Here is a 16112-nt window from a genome sequence, read left to right as displayed (position 1 = left end):
TTTTAAATATATTTTATTGATTTTTTACAGAGAGGAAGGGAGAGAGATAGTTAGAAACATCGATGAGAGAGAAACATCGATCAGCTGCCTCCTGCACATCTCCTACTGGGGATATGCCCGCAACCCAGGTACATGCCCTTGACCGGAATCGAACCTGGGACCCTTCAGTCCGCAGGCCGACGCTCTATCCACTGAGCCAAACCGGTTTCGGCGAGCATGTATTTCTTTTATAATCATCAACACCCCAAACAGCCCTGGCCAGTGTGGCTCAGTTGCACAGAAAGGTCACTGGTTCGATTCCCCAAAGCACATGCCCAGGTTGCGGATTCTGTCCTCAGGCAAGGTGCGTGCAGGAGGCCAGCAATCAATGTTTCTCTCTCTCTCTCCTTCCCTCCCTCCCTCTCAAAAACCAGTAAAACAAATTTTTAAAAAATAGGGTTGTACTGGGAGAGGGAAGTCTGACTTCTTCCTATATAGTCAGAAAATAGCCTTCATGAAAAATTATGAAAATGACTGACTGCCCAGATTAAACAGTCATAGTGGGCTCTATATATATATGCATATATTTAATCCTCACCCGAGGACATGTTTATTGATTTTAGAGAGAGGGAGAGAGAGAGAGAGAAACGAGAAAAAGGGAGAGGGAGAACACTGATCAGTTGCCTCCCACATGCACCCGACGGGGAATCAAACCCGAAACCTTTTGGAGTACAGAACAATGCTCCAAACAACTGAGCCACCTGGGTGTAGGCACTCTTATATATTAAATGATGACCACAAAACACAACTTAATTTCTGTAGACCCAGATAAAGGATCAAGACTATGCTTACAAGCTATTAAAAGCTTAAGTGTAGCCCTAGCTGGTTGGGCTCAGTGGATAGAGCTTCGTTCGGCCTGTGGACTGAAGGGTCCCAGGTTCAATTCCAGGCAAGGGCACGACTGGGTTGTGGCTCAATCTCCAGTAGGGGGGGATGCAGGAGGCAGCCAATCAATGATTCTCTCTCATCATTGATGTTTTTTTTTCTCTCTCTCTCCCTCTCTTTGAAATCAATAAAAACAGATTAAAAAACAAAAAAAGCTTAGGAGTAAACACTTTGTATCTTAATTTCTACCTTAATGGTGACAAAAATGCCCAATGGGTAAGACCAGAAGCTTCTATTGCAATCTCAGCTGGCTCACCCCATCTGCTTGATCCCTGAATCCCCTGGGCTTCCCTGAAGCTGCTTCCAGGTGGTCCAGCCAATGGAGGGGAAGTGGTGAGGGGTGTTTTCCTTTCCCAGCCCCCACTCTCCATGGGCTCAGGTTTCACCATTTCAGACCCTGCCACCGAGTCATGGGGGTTTACTCCCTGACCATCGGCAATGCTGTGGAAGACCAGTCCTGCTGAATGATGCGGAGTTCTGTTTTCAGTGGTGTCTCAAATCTATCAGCAGTCCATTTAAACCCACGGTGCTTCTCCCAGTTCATTAAATGCATGTGTCACTGCACATATGAGCAAACCACATTCTCCACCTACCTTCCCAGTCCCAACATCAACATAGGAAAGGGTGTGCTTCCTCCAGTGCTGCTCAAATGGCTTCTTCTGCTGCCCCTGGATGGGCTTGGAATAATCATATTCATCAACCCGGTCCTGAGGCCAAGAAAGGAAATATATTTCAATTTCAGAAAGCATCGACAATTACATTCCAAATTCCTTACTGCTCTAACAGAGCAATAACCACAAAACATGGCAAACTCATTAAACTGATACATGAGAGACGGGTCTAATATGAACCCCACATCCCACTCAACAAGGAGGTCCCACTGGCCCAAGCGGACCTTGTTCAGACAGCCAGGACCTTCCTAGCCATGTTCTATCCCAGGTTTGCCCCTCTACAATGAAAACCACCTGTGTACATCTCATCTAAAAGAACATGTAACACAGTGCAACCAAGTATCAGACACGGGAATGGAGAAACGAGATGTGCCAGCCATTTATCAGCCATCAGCCTCAGTTACTGGTAAGCTCCTCATTTGGTACCAGCTCATCCCAGAACCCCACTTTACTTATTCCATTTCCACCACAGCCCAAGTCCTGACGAAGTCAAGATCCCTGAGGTCAGGCCACACAGCTGGGCAGTGGGCGTCTGCAGCAGGGAGGGCCCAGAGTTCGGTTTATGTGCTTTTATGCACTTAAACATTTATCAAAAACTTTATCTTTTTGCTCTGTACTCTGGGAGATTTCACCTTCTTTCAGCCTTTTTCATTTAAATGTTTCAATCTTAGCAAATTATATTAAAATTTTCCAAATCTCCTAAAGAGAAGCTATTGAGCATATGGTAATGGATAGGCCATACAAGAGCCTCTTTATATAAAACCCCAAAGATCCAAACACTTGTTATTTCTTCGGGGTGGGGAAGTGTGGGGGTGGGCAGAGGCAAGACCTTTTACCGAGGGGCAAGCGAGCCATAGCACAATGTCTTACTTCTAAACACATAAGGACAAGACTTGCTCTCCTGGGGTGAGTGGGTTGTACGTGCTGACTAAATGAAATGAAGACTTCATTGCAACAAGAACTGCCAATCCACAGCCTGGAGAAGCTTCCAGTTCTCCCGTACACATGATGAATGTGCTTACCAATCTCTTACTTCACATCATGTAAACAGCAAATTTAATCCAGCCCCAATCAGTACAGAATCAGTCAGATTCTCAATAAATCAAGATCCTCTTGCTGGGCCTGTGTGGCTCAGTGGTTGAACGTCAACCCATGAACCAGGAGGTCACAATTTGATTCCTGGTCAGGGCACATGCATGGGTTGTGGGCTCAATCCCTAGTGGGGTGTGTGCAGGAGGCAGCCGATCAATGATTCTCTGATATCACTGATGTTTCTGTCTCTTTCTCCCTCTCCCTTCCTCTCTAAAATCAATAAAGATATATTTAAAAAAAGGAGAGATCCTCTTTACTTAGCCAATCTCCCACTAACCCTTTGGGTAGACTGGTAGGCTGTCAGCAGCCCAAACACTGTCCTAGACAAGAGTCTGTGTGCCTGTCTGGGGAAACTGGCCCACGGCTTGCTCATATTGTTCATCCTTAAATGGCACTTGCCCCAAGCTCCTCCGCCCACAATTTTTTTGCTCTCATAAGTGGAGTGCTCTTTCTGGGAGAATATGACAAGTGTGCTCTGCAGAAAAACCAGCTTCTTTAAAAAGGCTGTGGCCCCAAGACAAGGACCCATAATCACAGGCCCAAAATGATGATTTATTCATCATTTTAAATCACTAAGGTAGCATTTTCTGGTCACAGTACTCGAGCTGCAGCCTAACCTTCGCCCTAATGAGGAAAACTCTACTCTGCTTAGAGATGCCACAGTTAGTAGCAAGAGATACTGACTCAAAGCCAGAAAAAAGTCCTGTGGTACAAATACCTTGAGAACACAGCTATGGAAGTTACCAGGAGGAAAGAAAAGCATGTTTCTCAATTCACTTCTCTGACTTTACTCAAAATGGAGTAAACGTGGAGAAACTGCAGGGTCAGTTAGGGGTGCCCCTGGGGAGGACATGTGGTGCACGAGTGTGTCACGAAGGCGCACCTTGTAATCTTCCCGGGCATGAGCACCACGTGACTCCTTCCGGGCCTCTGCTCCATAAATGGTCTGAAGCGCACAGAGCATCAGGTTCTGCAGCTCCAAGGTCTCCAGCAGGTCTGTGTTCCAGACCATTCCTGGGGACACAGAAGACACCGATGAGAGACTGCCAGGATGAGGCTAAATCATCACTGAATGGGAATCCTGCACCCCAACTATGTGCAGGGGCCTGGGAACTGCTCACCTCTGTCAAACGTCTTCAGATGTTTTAGCTCCCCGTAGAGCTGGCTGATTTTCTCACAGCCCTCCTGTAACACACTGCCCACACGGAACACTGCGGCATGATTCTGCATCGACTGTAACACACAATGTCATCAGGATATCAAACAAAGAAGCCATATCAAAACTGCTAAACCTTCAGATTTTCCTCTTGTGCATTTCATTTTCTGTAAAATATTTATGTAAATTAAGTAGAAAAACTAGGAAATTCAGACTGGTTATTACTCTGAACTTTAAAACGAAACTTTGTGAGATACCCTCTCAGCAACTTTCAAACGTGCGATAGTGTTATTAGCTAGTTACCATGCTGCACATCACATCCCCAGGACTCACTCACGATTCCGCATGAGAGAAACGGTAACTGTCTTTCTCTGGCTTACTTCACTTAGCATAACTTCCCTCCAGGTTCATCCATCTTGTTGCACATGGCAAAAGTTCCTACTTTTTTATGGACAGCTGATTCTCATAGCCAGTTGGCCTGGAGGTCAAATCCCCGCCAGTATTACCTACAACAACCAAGGCTTAACTACAACAAGACTGGGCACAAAGACCACAAGGGGGTGCACCAAGAAAGCATAAAAAATGCGGAGACAAAGAAACATGACAGAAATGGAGGATACAGAGCTCAAAACCACACTTTTAAGGTCTTTCAATAAGTTCCTAGAAACTGCCGATAAACTTAATGAGATCTACAAGAAATCTAATGAGACCCTCGATGTTGTGATAAAGAACCAACTAGAAATTAAGCATACACTGACTGAAATAAAGAATATTATACAGACACCCAACAGCAGACCAGAGGAGCGCAAGAATCAAGTCAAAGATTTGAAATGCGAAGAAGCAAAAAACACCCAACTGGAAAAGCAAAATGAAAAAAGAATCCGAAAATACAAAGATAGTGTAAGGAGCCTCTGGGATAGCTTCAAGCGTACCAACATCAGAATTATAGGGGTGCCAGAAGATGAGAGAGAGCAAGATATTGAAAACCTATTTGAAGAAATAATGACAGAAAACTTCCCCCACCTGGTGAAAGAAATAGACTTACAGGTCCAGGAAGCGCAGAGAACCCCAAACAAAAGGAATCCAAAGAGGACCACACCAAGACACATCATAATTAAAATGCCAAGAGCAAAAGACAAAGAGAGAATCTTAAGAGCAGCAAGAGAGCCGAAACCGGTGTGGCTCAGTGGACAGAGCGTAGGCCTGCGGACTGAAAGGTCCCGGGTTCGATTCCGGTCAAGGGCATGTACCTGGGTTGCGGGCACATCCCCAGTGGGGGGCATGCAGGAGGTGGCTGATCGATGTTTCTCTCTCATCGATGCTTCTAACTCTCTATCTCTCTCCCTTCCTCTCTGTAGAAAATCAATAAAATATATTTAAAAAAAAAAAAAAAAAAAAAGAGCAGCAAGAGAAAGAAACTCAGTTACCTACAAGGGAATACCCATACGACTGTCAGCTGATTTCTCAACAGAAACTTTGCAGGCCAGAAGGGAATGGCAAGAAATATTCAAAGTGATGAATACCAAGAACCTACAACCAAGATTACTTTATCCAGCAAAGCTATCATTCAGAATTGAAGGTCAGATAAAGAAAGAGCTTCACAGATAAGGAAAAGCTAAAGGAGTTCATCACCAACAAACCAGTATTATATGAAATGCTGAAAGGTATCCTTTAAGAAGAGGAAGAAGAAGAAAAAGGTAAAGATACAAATTATGAACAATAAACATGCATCTATCAACAAGTGGATCTAAGAATCAAGTGAATAAATAATCTGGTGACCATAATAGAATCAGGGACATAGAAAGGGAATGGACTGACTATTCTTGGGGGAGAAAGGGGTGTGGGAGATGCGGGAAGAGACTGGACAAAAATTGTGCACCTATGGATGAGGACAGTGGGTGGGGAGTGAGGGCGGAGGGTGGGGCGGGAACTGGGAGGAGGGGAGTTATGGGGGGAAAAAAGATGAACAAATGTAATAATCTGAACAATAAAGATTTAATTAAAAAAAAAGTTCCTACTTTTTTATGGCTGAATAATATTCCACTGTACATATTTGCCACATCTTTAAACATTTATCTGTCAATGTTTCCATGATTTGGCAATTGTAAATAGTGTTGCAGTGAACACACGAGAGCATATATCTTTTTGAGTTAGTGTTTTTCTTTGGATAAATACCTAGAAGTGAAATTGCTGAATCAATAGTTCCATTTTAACTTTTTGAGGCACCCCCATACTCTTTCATAGTGGCTGCACCAATTATTTACATTCCTACCAACAGGGCACGAGGATTCCCTTTCTCCACATTCTCGCCAACACCTACTTCTTTTTGACAACAGCCCTTCTGACAGGTGAGGCAATATCATATTGTGGTTTTGATTTGCATCTTTTCATGTACCTGTTGGCCATTTGTATGTCTTCTTTGGAAAAATGTCTATTAAGATCCTCTGCCCAATTTTAAATTAGATTTTTTTTTTTTTGCTATTAAGTTGTATAAGTTCTTTATATAGTTCATATATTAGTCCGTTAGATATATGATTTGCAAGTGTTTTCTTACATTCCATAGGTTGTCTTCTCAACATTTTGTTGGTTTTTCCCTTTCCTGTGCTAGAAGCTTTTTCGTTTGATGTAGTCCCAATTGTTATTTATACATTAGCTGCCAGGCGCCAAAAATCTTCAACCAGATCAATGTCAAGGAGCTCACTCCTGTTTTCTAGGAGCTTTATGGTGAAGTCTTACATTCAAGTCTTTAATTAATTTTGAGTAATTTTTGTGAGCCGTGTAAGATAGTGGTTTAGTTTCATTCTTTTGCTTGTGGCTGTCCAATTTTCCCAACATCATTTATTGAAGAGACTGTCCTTTCCCCATTGTAAAATCTTGGCTCCTTTGCAATAAATTTATTGGCCACATATGCATGGGTTTGTGCTCTCTCTATTCCGTTCCAGTGATCTATACGTCTGTTTTTATGCCAATACCATACATACTGCTTTGATTACTGTAGCTTTGTAATATAGTTTGAAATCAGAGAGTGCTATGCATCCAGCTTTGTTCTTTCTTCTCATTATGACTGTGGCTATTTGGGATCTTTTGTGGTTCCATACAAATTGTAAGATTAGTTTTAAATGAAAAAATGCCATTGGAATTTTGATAGGGATTACACTGAATCTAAAGATTGCTTTGAGCAGTATGGACAACTTAATATTAATTCTTACTATTCATAAGCACAGAATCTCTTTCCTTTTATTTGTCTTCTTCAGTTTTAAAAGAAAATATATATTTTTTATTGATTTTAGAAAGGGAGAGAGAAACATAAATGGTGAGAGAATCTTTGATCAGGTACCTCTGCACCCCCCTACTGGGGATCGAGCCCACAACGCTGGCATGTGCCTTGACTGGAATCAAACTGTGACCTCCTGGTTCATGGTTTGATGTTCAACCACTGAGCCACACCAGCCAGGCCTTCTTCATTTCCTTTCATCAGTGTGTTATAGTTTTCAGTGTACAGATTTTTCATTTTCTTAGTTACATTTATTCCTATGTATTTTGTTCTTTTTGCTGCAAATGTAAATTGGATTATTTTTTTAATTTCTCTGATAGCTCATTATTAGTATACTAGAGGCCCGGTGCACGAAATTCGTGCACTGGGTGTGTGTGTGGGGGGGGAGTGTCCCTCAGCCCAGCCTGCCCCCTCTCACATACTGGGAGCCCTCAGGCATTGACCCCCATCACCCTCCAATCGCAGGATCGGCCCCTTGCCCAGGCCTAAGGCCTCTGGCCCAGGCTTCAGGCCTGGGCAAGGGGACCATCATATCCCCCCAATCCCCAGCTCCGCCCCCCACCCAGGCCTGATGCCTGATGCCTCTGACACAGGCATCAGGCCTGGGCAGGGGACCCCCAGCCCCCCGCCCAGGCCTGATGCCTCGGCCAGAGGAGTTGACCCTCATCACCCTCCAATCACCAATCACCGGATCGGCCCCTTGACCAGGCCTGAGGCCTCCGGCAGAGGTGTCAGGCCTGGGCAGGGGACCCCCAGCTCCCCGCGGTTGCAGGCTCCGCCCCTGCCCAGGCCTAACGCCTCTGGCTGAGGCGTCCGGCCCAGGCAGTGGGGACCTGCAGTGGCAGCGGCCCCGCGATCGTGGGTTTCGCTTTAGGCCCAGGCAAGGGACCCCTAGCTCCTGGGACTGCCAGCTTCGACCGTGCCCAGCTCCCATCGCTGGCTCCACCCCTACTTCCTGCTATCACTGGCCAGGGCGGAAAAGGCACCTGATTCTCTGATCATGGCTGGGGGGCAGGGCCGCCTTTGCCCTGTCCCCCAGCTCTTAGCTCCCCCCTGGGTTTCCGATCACTGTCAGTGGCAGGGGGCTTCTTCCTGCTTTCCCTTTCGCCTCCCTGCATTGTGCCTACATATGCAAATTAACCGCCATCTTGTTGGCAGTTAACTGCCAATCTTAATTGGCAGTTAATTTGCATATAGCCCTGATTAGCCAATGAAAAGGGTAGCTCGTACGCCAATTACCATTTTTCTCTTTTATTAGTGTTGATAGAAACGCAACAGATTTTTGTATGTTGATTTTGTATCCTGTGACTTGAGTGAATTTATTTATTGGTTCTAGTAGGTTTTTTTTGGTGGACACTTTAGGGTTTTCTATATACAGTGTCATGTCATCTGCAAATAGTGAGTTTTACTTCTTCTCTAATTTAGACATATTTTAGTTCTTTTTCTTGACTTACTGCTCTGGCTAGAACTTCTAATACTAAATTGAATAAAACTGGTGAGAGTAGGTGTCCTTGTCTTGTTCATGATCTTAGAGGAAAAGTTTTCAGCCTTTCACTGTTAAGTATAATGTAAGCTACGGGCTTGTCATTTATGGCCTTTACTATGTGAGATATATTCTTTCTATACCCATTTTGTTGAGAGTTTTGATCATAGATGGCTGTTAAAATAAAGTTTTGATTAAAGCTTTTAATACATAGTGGCAGAAAGAACATAAGCTCTCTACCCTTGAATATCAGAGGAGACAGCAGCTCCATGAGGGCTATAGAACACCTCACCACACTCACAAGGCTTGGTGTTAAATGTTATAAGAGCCAGTAGGCACCCCTTTGATGAAACAAAGAATTGCTGAGATAATGAGATGGTTAGCAGTGAGTGCTGAGGTGGTAGATCACAGAGAGGCCCGGGAACCCTCACTGCTTGCTCTGTTGGTTATTCTGTAGAAGCTCCTCATATATTAAATACCTTTAGAGTGTTACCGTTTATGCTCAGAAGAAATGTGATATGAAATAAACTTGAAATTTTAGGCATGATGAGAAGAAGAATCTACCTGTTTCCTATCATTTACAGAATGATCTTTCATCACTCTTGAAAAACCCCTTTATCATAAGCTAAATCCCCACATGTACTGAGAGGCCTATTTCTGGACTTGATTTTGTTCTACTGACAAGCTGTCTCTTCCCCTACCACTGTCAAAGTAATGTAGCTTTATAATTTAATTCCATTTAATAGGCATCTCACCTACTTCCTTAGAATGATGCATCAATGTAAGATTATAATGTACACCATCAATGTCACGGTTGGTGACATTGCTTCAGGAAGAGCAAATGGAAAAAAAACTGTCTTAGAATCTAGTAAATATTAGTTAATACATTCTTTATGTTCTCAGTAGTCCTATTTTTTCACACCCCTTTTACATAGAGTAAAAAGGTTAGGTTTAGCCCTTTCTGGTTTGGCTCAGTAGATAGAGCATCAGCCTGTGGACTGAAGGGTCCCAGATTTGATTCTCAGTCAGGGCACATGCCTGGGCTGCGGCCGATCCCCAGTAGGGGGTGTGCAGGAAGCAGCCAATCAATGATTCTCTCATCTTTGATGTTTCTATCTCTCTTCTCTCTTCCTCTCTGAAATCAATAAAAATATATATTTAAAAAATTAAAAATAAAGGTTAAGTTTATTCAAGGTATTTTAAACTCTTTTGGCTGTACTGTGAATAAGATACTAACTTTTGAATGGATTATTGTTGGCATCTTGGAAAGCTACTGATTTTTGTAAACAAATCTTCTATCCAGACACATTATTTCATTCTTGCATTGTTTTTATTAGTTTTTCAGTTTATTCTCTTGGAATTTTTAGGTAATTATCTCTCTTCAATACTTAGCTAATTTCCTTTTTGTTTCTTATTGTATAAGTTGGAATCAGCAAAAAAATTACTCCCTGCCCCCCCTCCCCCATCCCCCACTCAAATGTAAATTCCACCAGGGCAGGAATTTTTGTGTTTTGTTCAATTTCGACTCTGGCATCTAGAACACTGCCTGGCTCACAGTAGATACCAGTACATGCCTTCTTTGGTGGGAAGAGTGCTTCCTATTTCAAAGTCTCTCATGGATTTGCCATTTCCATTACCCATATAACACAACGGCACATCTGTCCTAGCTGGCCCCCTACCCCTGATATCAGCACCCTACAAAGGTCCTGCAGAGGATCACTTGACCGGTTTTCCATAAACATACTTCTGTTCCCTCACTCACGCTATTTTCCTTACCAGTCCGTGAAACCTTCTTGAAGCCCAGTTTCACCTGAAGACGCAAGTTGCATAGCTATATGCAACTTTTTTTCTTTTGGTTGTATCTGTGTGTATATGCCACTGGACCCTTTCCAGAATATGACTAAAGTAAGGGCTTCTTTTCAGAAAATATCTCTATACAGAAATTCTTGCAAATAATTTCAAGTGGACAGAGAGTTCATTCATAGACCAAGAATCCCTGTACTAGAAGAACTGGATCAACAAAAATGTTATTTTTTACTTATCTAAATCTGTGTTATCCAATACAGTAACCACTAACCACATGTACCTACTTACATTAAATTAAAATTAGATCCATTTAAAATTTAGTTCCTTAGTCAGACTGGCTATATTTCATATGCTCTAGTCACATGTGGTTAAAGATAAGGAATGTTTCCACCCTCACAGAATGTTCCACCAGACATGCTGATCTAGAAGGTAAATACTCTAACAGTAATCAATGCACAGACTAGTTTCCATCCTCGATCTGTGCACACTTCTTCCTGATTTTATTTACAGCCATCAGTGGTCCAGTATAAAGACAGTTCCCAGAACTGCTGAAAGCTAGGTGTGATGATGAGATCAATGAGATATGCTGGGCTTTCAGGAAGCCTGCTAAAAGGAAGCGTCCCGCTGTGAACCGAGCTTGGACCTTCCACTGTCCCTCCTCCTTCGGGCTGTGACGTATACAGGATGGCCAGAGATGGTGTGAGGAAGGAAGCCCACCCGCAAGCATCCTGGAGCATGCGAGAGAAGGCTGAGCTCCCTGATGCTGCAGTCGCTATTACTGCCCTTGGCATTCTATGTCGAAAGACATACACTTCTATCTTATTTGATCTCTTTTGTACTTCTACTTGATACAGCAAAAAATATGTCCTTCTGCTACTTACCCCAAACACCAGTGCAGGGCTGTCAGTGCGGCTGGTCTGCTTACTGCAGTGTGTGTGCAGGTTCTTACCTTCTGCATGTTGAGTCGTAGCTCCGATGTTCTTATGCTTCCATCCGCAAATCTCAACTTGTCAAGATTCATGACAGATTCTTCCCCAGCATTTGCTTTAATAGGGGGAACTTTATCTCCTAAAGAATAAAAAGGCTAGAATTTAACTTCTGAAAAACACTGAGAAAAAAGACAAATTTAATGACACCAAATGTGTATTTTAACCTTTTAGGGAGTTTGGAAAATGCACCTGAAACTCTACCTCACCACCCTATACCCGAGGTTGTGTTGACTTGGGGTCAAAAAGTAAACATAAAGATAAAATGCCTGGCAAAGAGTAGGTGTCCAATAAGTAATTTCTGAATGCACAAAAGATAAACCATCATTTAAAACTTTGCACCATTATTCTGTTATGGGGAAAAATGGCATCCTTCGAATGGCGGTTCTCCGCAAATCTGCCAACCTCCTTCCAATAGGCCTGGCCAGCTGTGTTTATATCTCCTGCTGATCCTGACCCTTGTACCCATGTACCTAACCTATACCTCAAGGTCTGCTGTTCTTGACTTTCTGAGAAGATAATGTTTTGAGGAATTTTAGGGCTTTTTTGGGATGACGCTTTTAAATGTATTTTCTTCAGCATGTAATACACACAGGAGACAAAGGTCTGCAAATCAAGCAGGGCACTGGCCTCTCTGATCTTCCTGAGCTCTTCTAGGCAGGCTGCTGTTCTGGTTTGCTTTTGTTTATGTTTTAAAAAATTGTCATTTAGTAAAATTGACTTTTTTTTCTTTAGGTGCATAGTTCTACACATTTTAATAAGCATACAGATTTCTGTAACCACCATAATCAGGATACAGAATAGGGTTTGAAAACTTTAATTTTTAAAATATTTTGAGGGAAGTAGTGGTGCAAACATTCTCTCCTTTTTGCACTTTAAAAAGTAAAGTATAATTAAAGTACAATACCAGTTTTTGTGTAGAGTTTTTTAAGTTTGGGCAAAGAGTTAACATAGCCTTACCCACAACCACAAGCAGGATATAGTCCCTGGCAACCACTTTTCGGAATGTCATATATATATAGAATCATACACATGTAGTCTTTTGAGTCTAGATCAGTGACGGCGAACCTTTTGAGCTTGGTGTGTCAGCATTTTGAAAAACCCTAACTTAACTCTGGTGCCGTGTCACATATAGAAATTTTTTGGTATTTGCAACCATAGTAAAACAAAGACTTATATTTTTGATATTTATTTTATGTATTTAAATGCCATTTAACAAAGAAAAATCAACCAAAAAAATGAGTTTGCGTGTCACCTCTGACACGTGTGTCATAGGTTTACAATCACTGGTCTAGATCATAGAGCCTAATACATTTGAGATTCATCAATATTGTTGAATGTATGGGTAGTTTGTTCCCTTCTATTGCTGAGTTCAAAAACATTTTTAAGTGTCCATTGATCCTCCAGATATAAAATTATAAGGTATTCTTATAAAACTTCCTTTTTGTTTTTCATTTTCAAAGAGTGAGCCTTAAATTTTCTGCTATGCTTTTGAAGATTTGGTATCAGATTCTCTGCTAGGAAAATGAGCACTAAATCTGGGTCAGACCAGGTGGGTTAATTCCTGCCTTTGACACAGTGACTGGAGGCAAGGCCCTGCTTCTGCATTTCAGCCTGGAGTTGTGTTGGTCAGAGCATGGAAGTGGCTCTGTGAAGACAGACCCTTGGGAGGTCCTGTTCTCAGTGGTACATAGTATTTTTCCCTCTGCAAATATTTAAAATTACCACACGGAGAAAATCATTGCTTAAAACCCATTTTATCACCGAAGTGGAGCCACAACCCCATCCTGTGTTTTGTTTGCATTCAGTCAGCCCTTTCTCCTTTAGCAGACTATACTTTTAGAATGGCCTAAATTACTTTTCTATAATTACTTTTCTACCAACAAATTACATATTCATTTATGTCTATGATTTAAAATATTTCATTGCACCCTAACCAGTTTGGCTCAGTGGATAGAGCGTCAGCCTGCGGACTCAAGGGTCCCAGGTTCGATTCCAGTCAAGGGCATGTACTTGGTACCCAGTAGGGGGTTGCAGGAGGCAGCTGATCAGTGTTTCTCTCTCATCGATGTTTCTAACTCTCTATCCCTCTCCCTTCCTCTCTGTAAAAATCAATAAAATATATTAAAAAAATAAAAAATATTTCATTGCAAGCAAATAATTTATATCAGGCAAGTAATATGTGATAAACTTCCCCTCAAATTAACAATTTCCTAATAGAGATTTTTCTAAGCAGAACATAGTAACTGCAAAAAAATTTTTTGCCCGAACATGTTACTCTCATAACTGTTAAGCCTCCCACCCAGCCTATGTCCAGTCTTAAGTCTGCCACCATGTAAACCTCTGAATTTGTTTCACTTCCAGGGAGAAAACCAGACCACCGCTATATGTCCACTAAGCAAATCTTCAATTACAGACCTTGACTGTGTAACCTCTTGCCCCTGAAACAAACTGGGAAGCTACTTGAAGAAAACATACCGGGTCTGCAGGACTCTGCGATACTCAAGGCACACGCGCGGCCAAAGACGACCAGGTCCAAGAGTGAGTTTGCCCCAAGACGGTTGGCACCGTGCACCGAGGCACAGGCGGCCTCCCCACAAGCGTACAGGCCAGGCACAACCTGGTCCTGTCCGTTCACATGCCTCAGAACCTTCGGAAAAGAGGAACAGATGTAAGAGCACAGTCTGCATAGGCCCTTCCCTGCAAGGAGCAGCTGTGCTATAGGTCAGAGCAAGGACAGGATCTTCTCTGTCTGCAGGGAACCTCCTGTGCTGACCCCGTCTCCTCCCTCTGCCTCCGGATACTAGGTTACCCTGTGCTGAGGACAAAGGACCCCAAATAGCAGCACCTGTAATTTCAATCCCACACTAATTCCCATCAGAAACCTCACCCACCACCTGATTTAACCTCCTGTATTCCCATTCTCTGATTTTGGATTCAGATAAAGGGAGCATGGCAGGGTTTGGGAACATTAAACTATGAGGTAGAAGACTTGAGTCATAATTCAGAGTCTTCCAACTTATAACTCATCTATGAAGTGAGAATATAATTCCTACTCACCTCACATGAGGAGGGACTAAAAGCAACTGATTGAAAAGCTCTTTGTGAACTGCAAACCACCCAAACATATACATTATAAAGAACACACAATTTACAAGGTCACTGTAAAAATAACGAGATCATATAGGAAAAAACTGCAAATGATGTGTACGACTATTTACTAAGAAGGGACTAATAAATTATTAAGAATTGTTATTAAGGAGTGAACGCAGTATTGCTGTCCAGTAACAGCAATCTAAAGGAAGTGCAGCCTATGAAACAACAGGTACTTTTTTGGGAAAGACATCTGCCTTTTCCTCTAAGATCTACAGGAACAACTGTGAGGTGGGCCCACTGTCCCACCCTCTTTCCAGCTGTATAGTCACCTGTCCCTTGAAGTTGGTGGGAATGCCACCCATGTTATAGTGCACGGTGGGAAGGACAGGGATCGGCTCCTTGGTGACGTCCACACCCGCAAAGATCATGGCCGTCTCTGAAATGCCAGGCAGGCGCATGGCGAGCTGCTCCGGGGGCAGGTGGTGCAGCTGCAGGTAGACGTGATCTTTCTCAGGGCCACAGCCTCTGGTAAAAAAGAACAGTATAACATAAGGCTAAGAACAATGATTACAGAAAACACGAGATTACAAAATAATCGAAGCATATGAGGCTCTTCATTTTTTGATACTGAAAAAACCCATTCATTTCTCCTTTTCTAAGCACCTACTGTGGGCCAGGGTGGACTCCATACACTTGATACAGCCATGAACAACACACAGACACACATCCTGGCCTCACAGGGCTCACAGTTTGCTACGCTTTCCTTGGTAAGTGCATCAGAAAGCCCTTTTATGCCAAATACTCCCAAGTAACATTGGACTTCTCATTTTTTAATGGAAAAATGTAAAACCTCCAAAGGTCATACCAGCAGATATCTGATGTGTCACCACAGTACAGCAAAGTATCAGAATAGCCCACACACCTGAAGGTCCCCAAACAAGGGTTAAAACACAATACAACACCAAAGGCTCCCACACTATTTTCAGGTTGGGGGTGTCATGTCTCACTTCTCCAACAATGACTGTCTCTATCACATACGCATACTTTCACACACAAATTATGTTCCAAAGATTAAAAAAAAATCATCCTTGGGTGATAATTTAGAAAAACAAAAACAAAAATACTGGCTAACTTCTCAAAATATAACTCTCTAGAGCAGCGGTTCTCAACCTGTGGGTCGCGACCCCTTTGGGGGTCGAACGACCCTTTCACAGGAGTCGCCTAAGACCATCGGAAAACACATATATAATTACATACTGTTTTGTGATTAATCACTATGCTTTAATTATGTTCAATTTGTAACAATGGAAATACATCCTGCATATCAGATATTTACATTACGATTCATAACAGCAGCAAAATCACAGTTGTGAAGTAGCAACGAAAATAATTTTATGGTTGGGGGTCACCACAACATGAGGAACTGTATTAAAGGGTCGCGGCATTAGGAAGGTTGAGAACCACTGCTCTAGAGAGACATAAGCTAACAGACAACAGTCAGAAGAAGCAGAGGCAAAAGCCTGCCTGCCTAGGCAGAGGTGGCGGTGGGTGCTGCAATTCACACAGAAGCCATACCAGCCCATGTTAGAATGTAGACATGAACAACAACCCCGAAGAGAGAGGA

At 42.7% G+C, this 16112-nt stretch overlaps 1 protein-coding gene across 1 annotated transcript in view; it reads right to left on the bottom strand.

Moving 5' to 3' along the window:
• SDHA (succinate dehydrogenase complex flavoprotein subunit A) overlaps positions 1-16112 on the bottom strand; it is a 30670-nt gene that overhangs the window by 589 nt on the left and 13969 nt on the right. The window contains exons 9-14 of the mRNA XM_059694597.1: positions 14818-15013; positions 13871-14042; positions 11356-11474; positions 3809-3920; positions 3571-3701; positions 1518-1631 (exon numbers count right to left, since the gene is read on the bottom strand). Of these exons, the coding sequence (XP_059550580.1) occupies positions 1518-1631; positions 3571-3701; positions 3809-3920; positions 11356-11474; positions 13871-14042; positions 14818-15013 (844 nt within the window). The remainder of the gene's footprint in view (positions 1-1517; positions 1632-3570; positions 3702-3808; positions 3921-11355; positions 11475-13870; positions 14043-14817; positions 15014-16112) is intronic.

This window comes from Myotis daubentonii, chromosome 4 (genome assembly GCF_963259705.1).
Source record: "Myotis daubentonii chromosome 4, mMyoDau2.1, whole genome shotgun sequence".
Classification (NCBI taxonomy): Eukaryota; Metazoa; Chordata; class Mammalia; order Chiroptera; family Vespertilionidae; genus Myotis; species Myotis daubentonii.
This window is presented reverse-complemented; position numbering and strand designations above follow the sequence as displayed.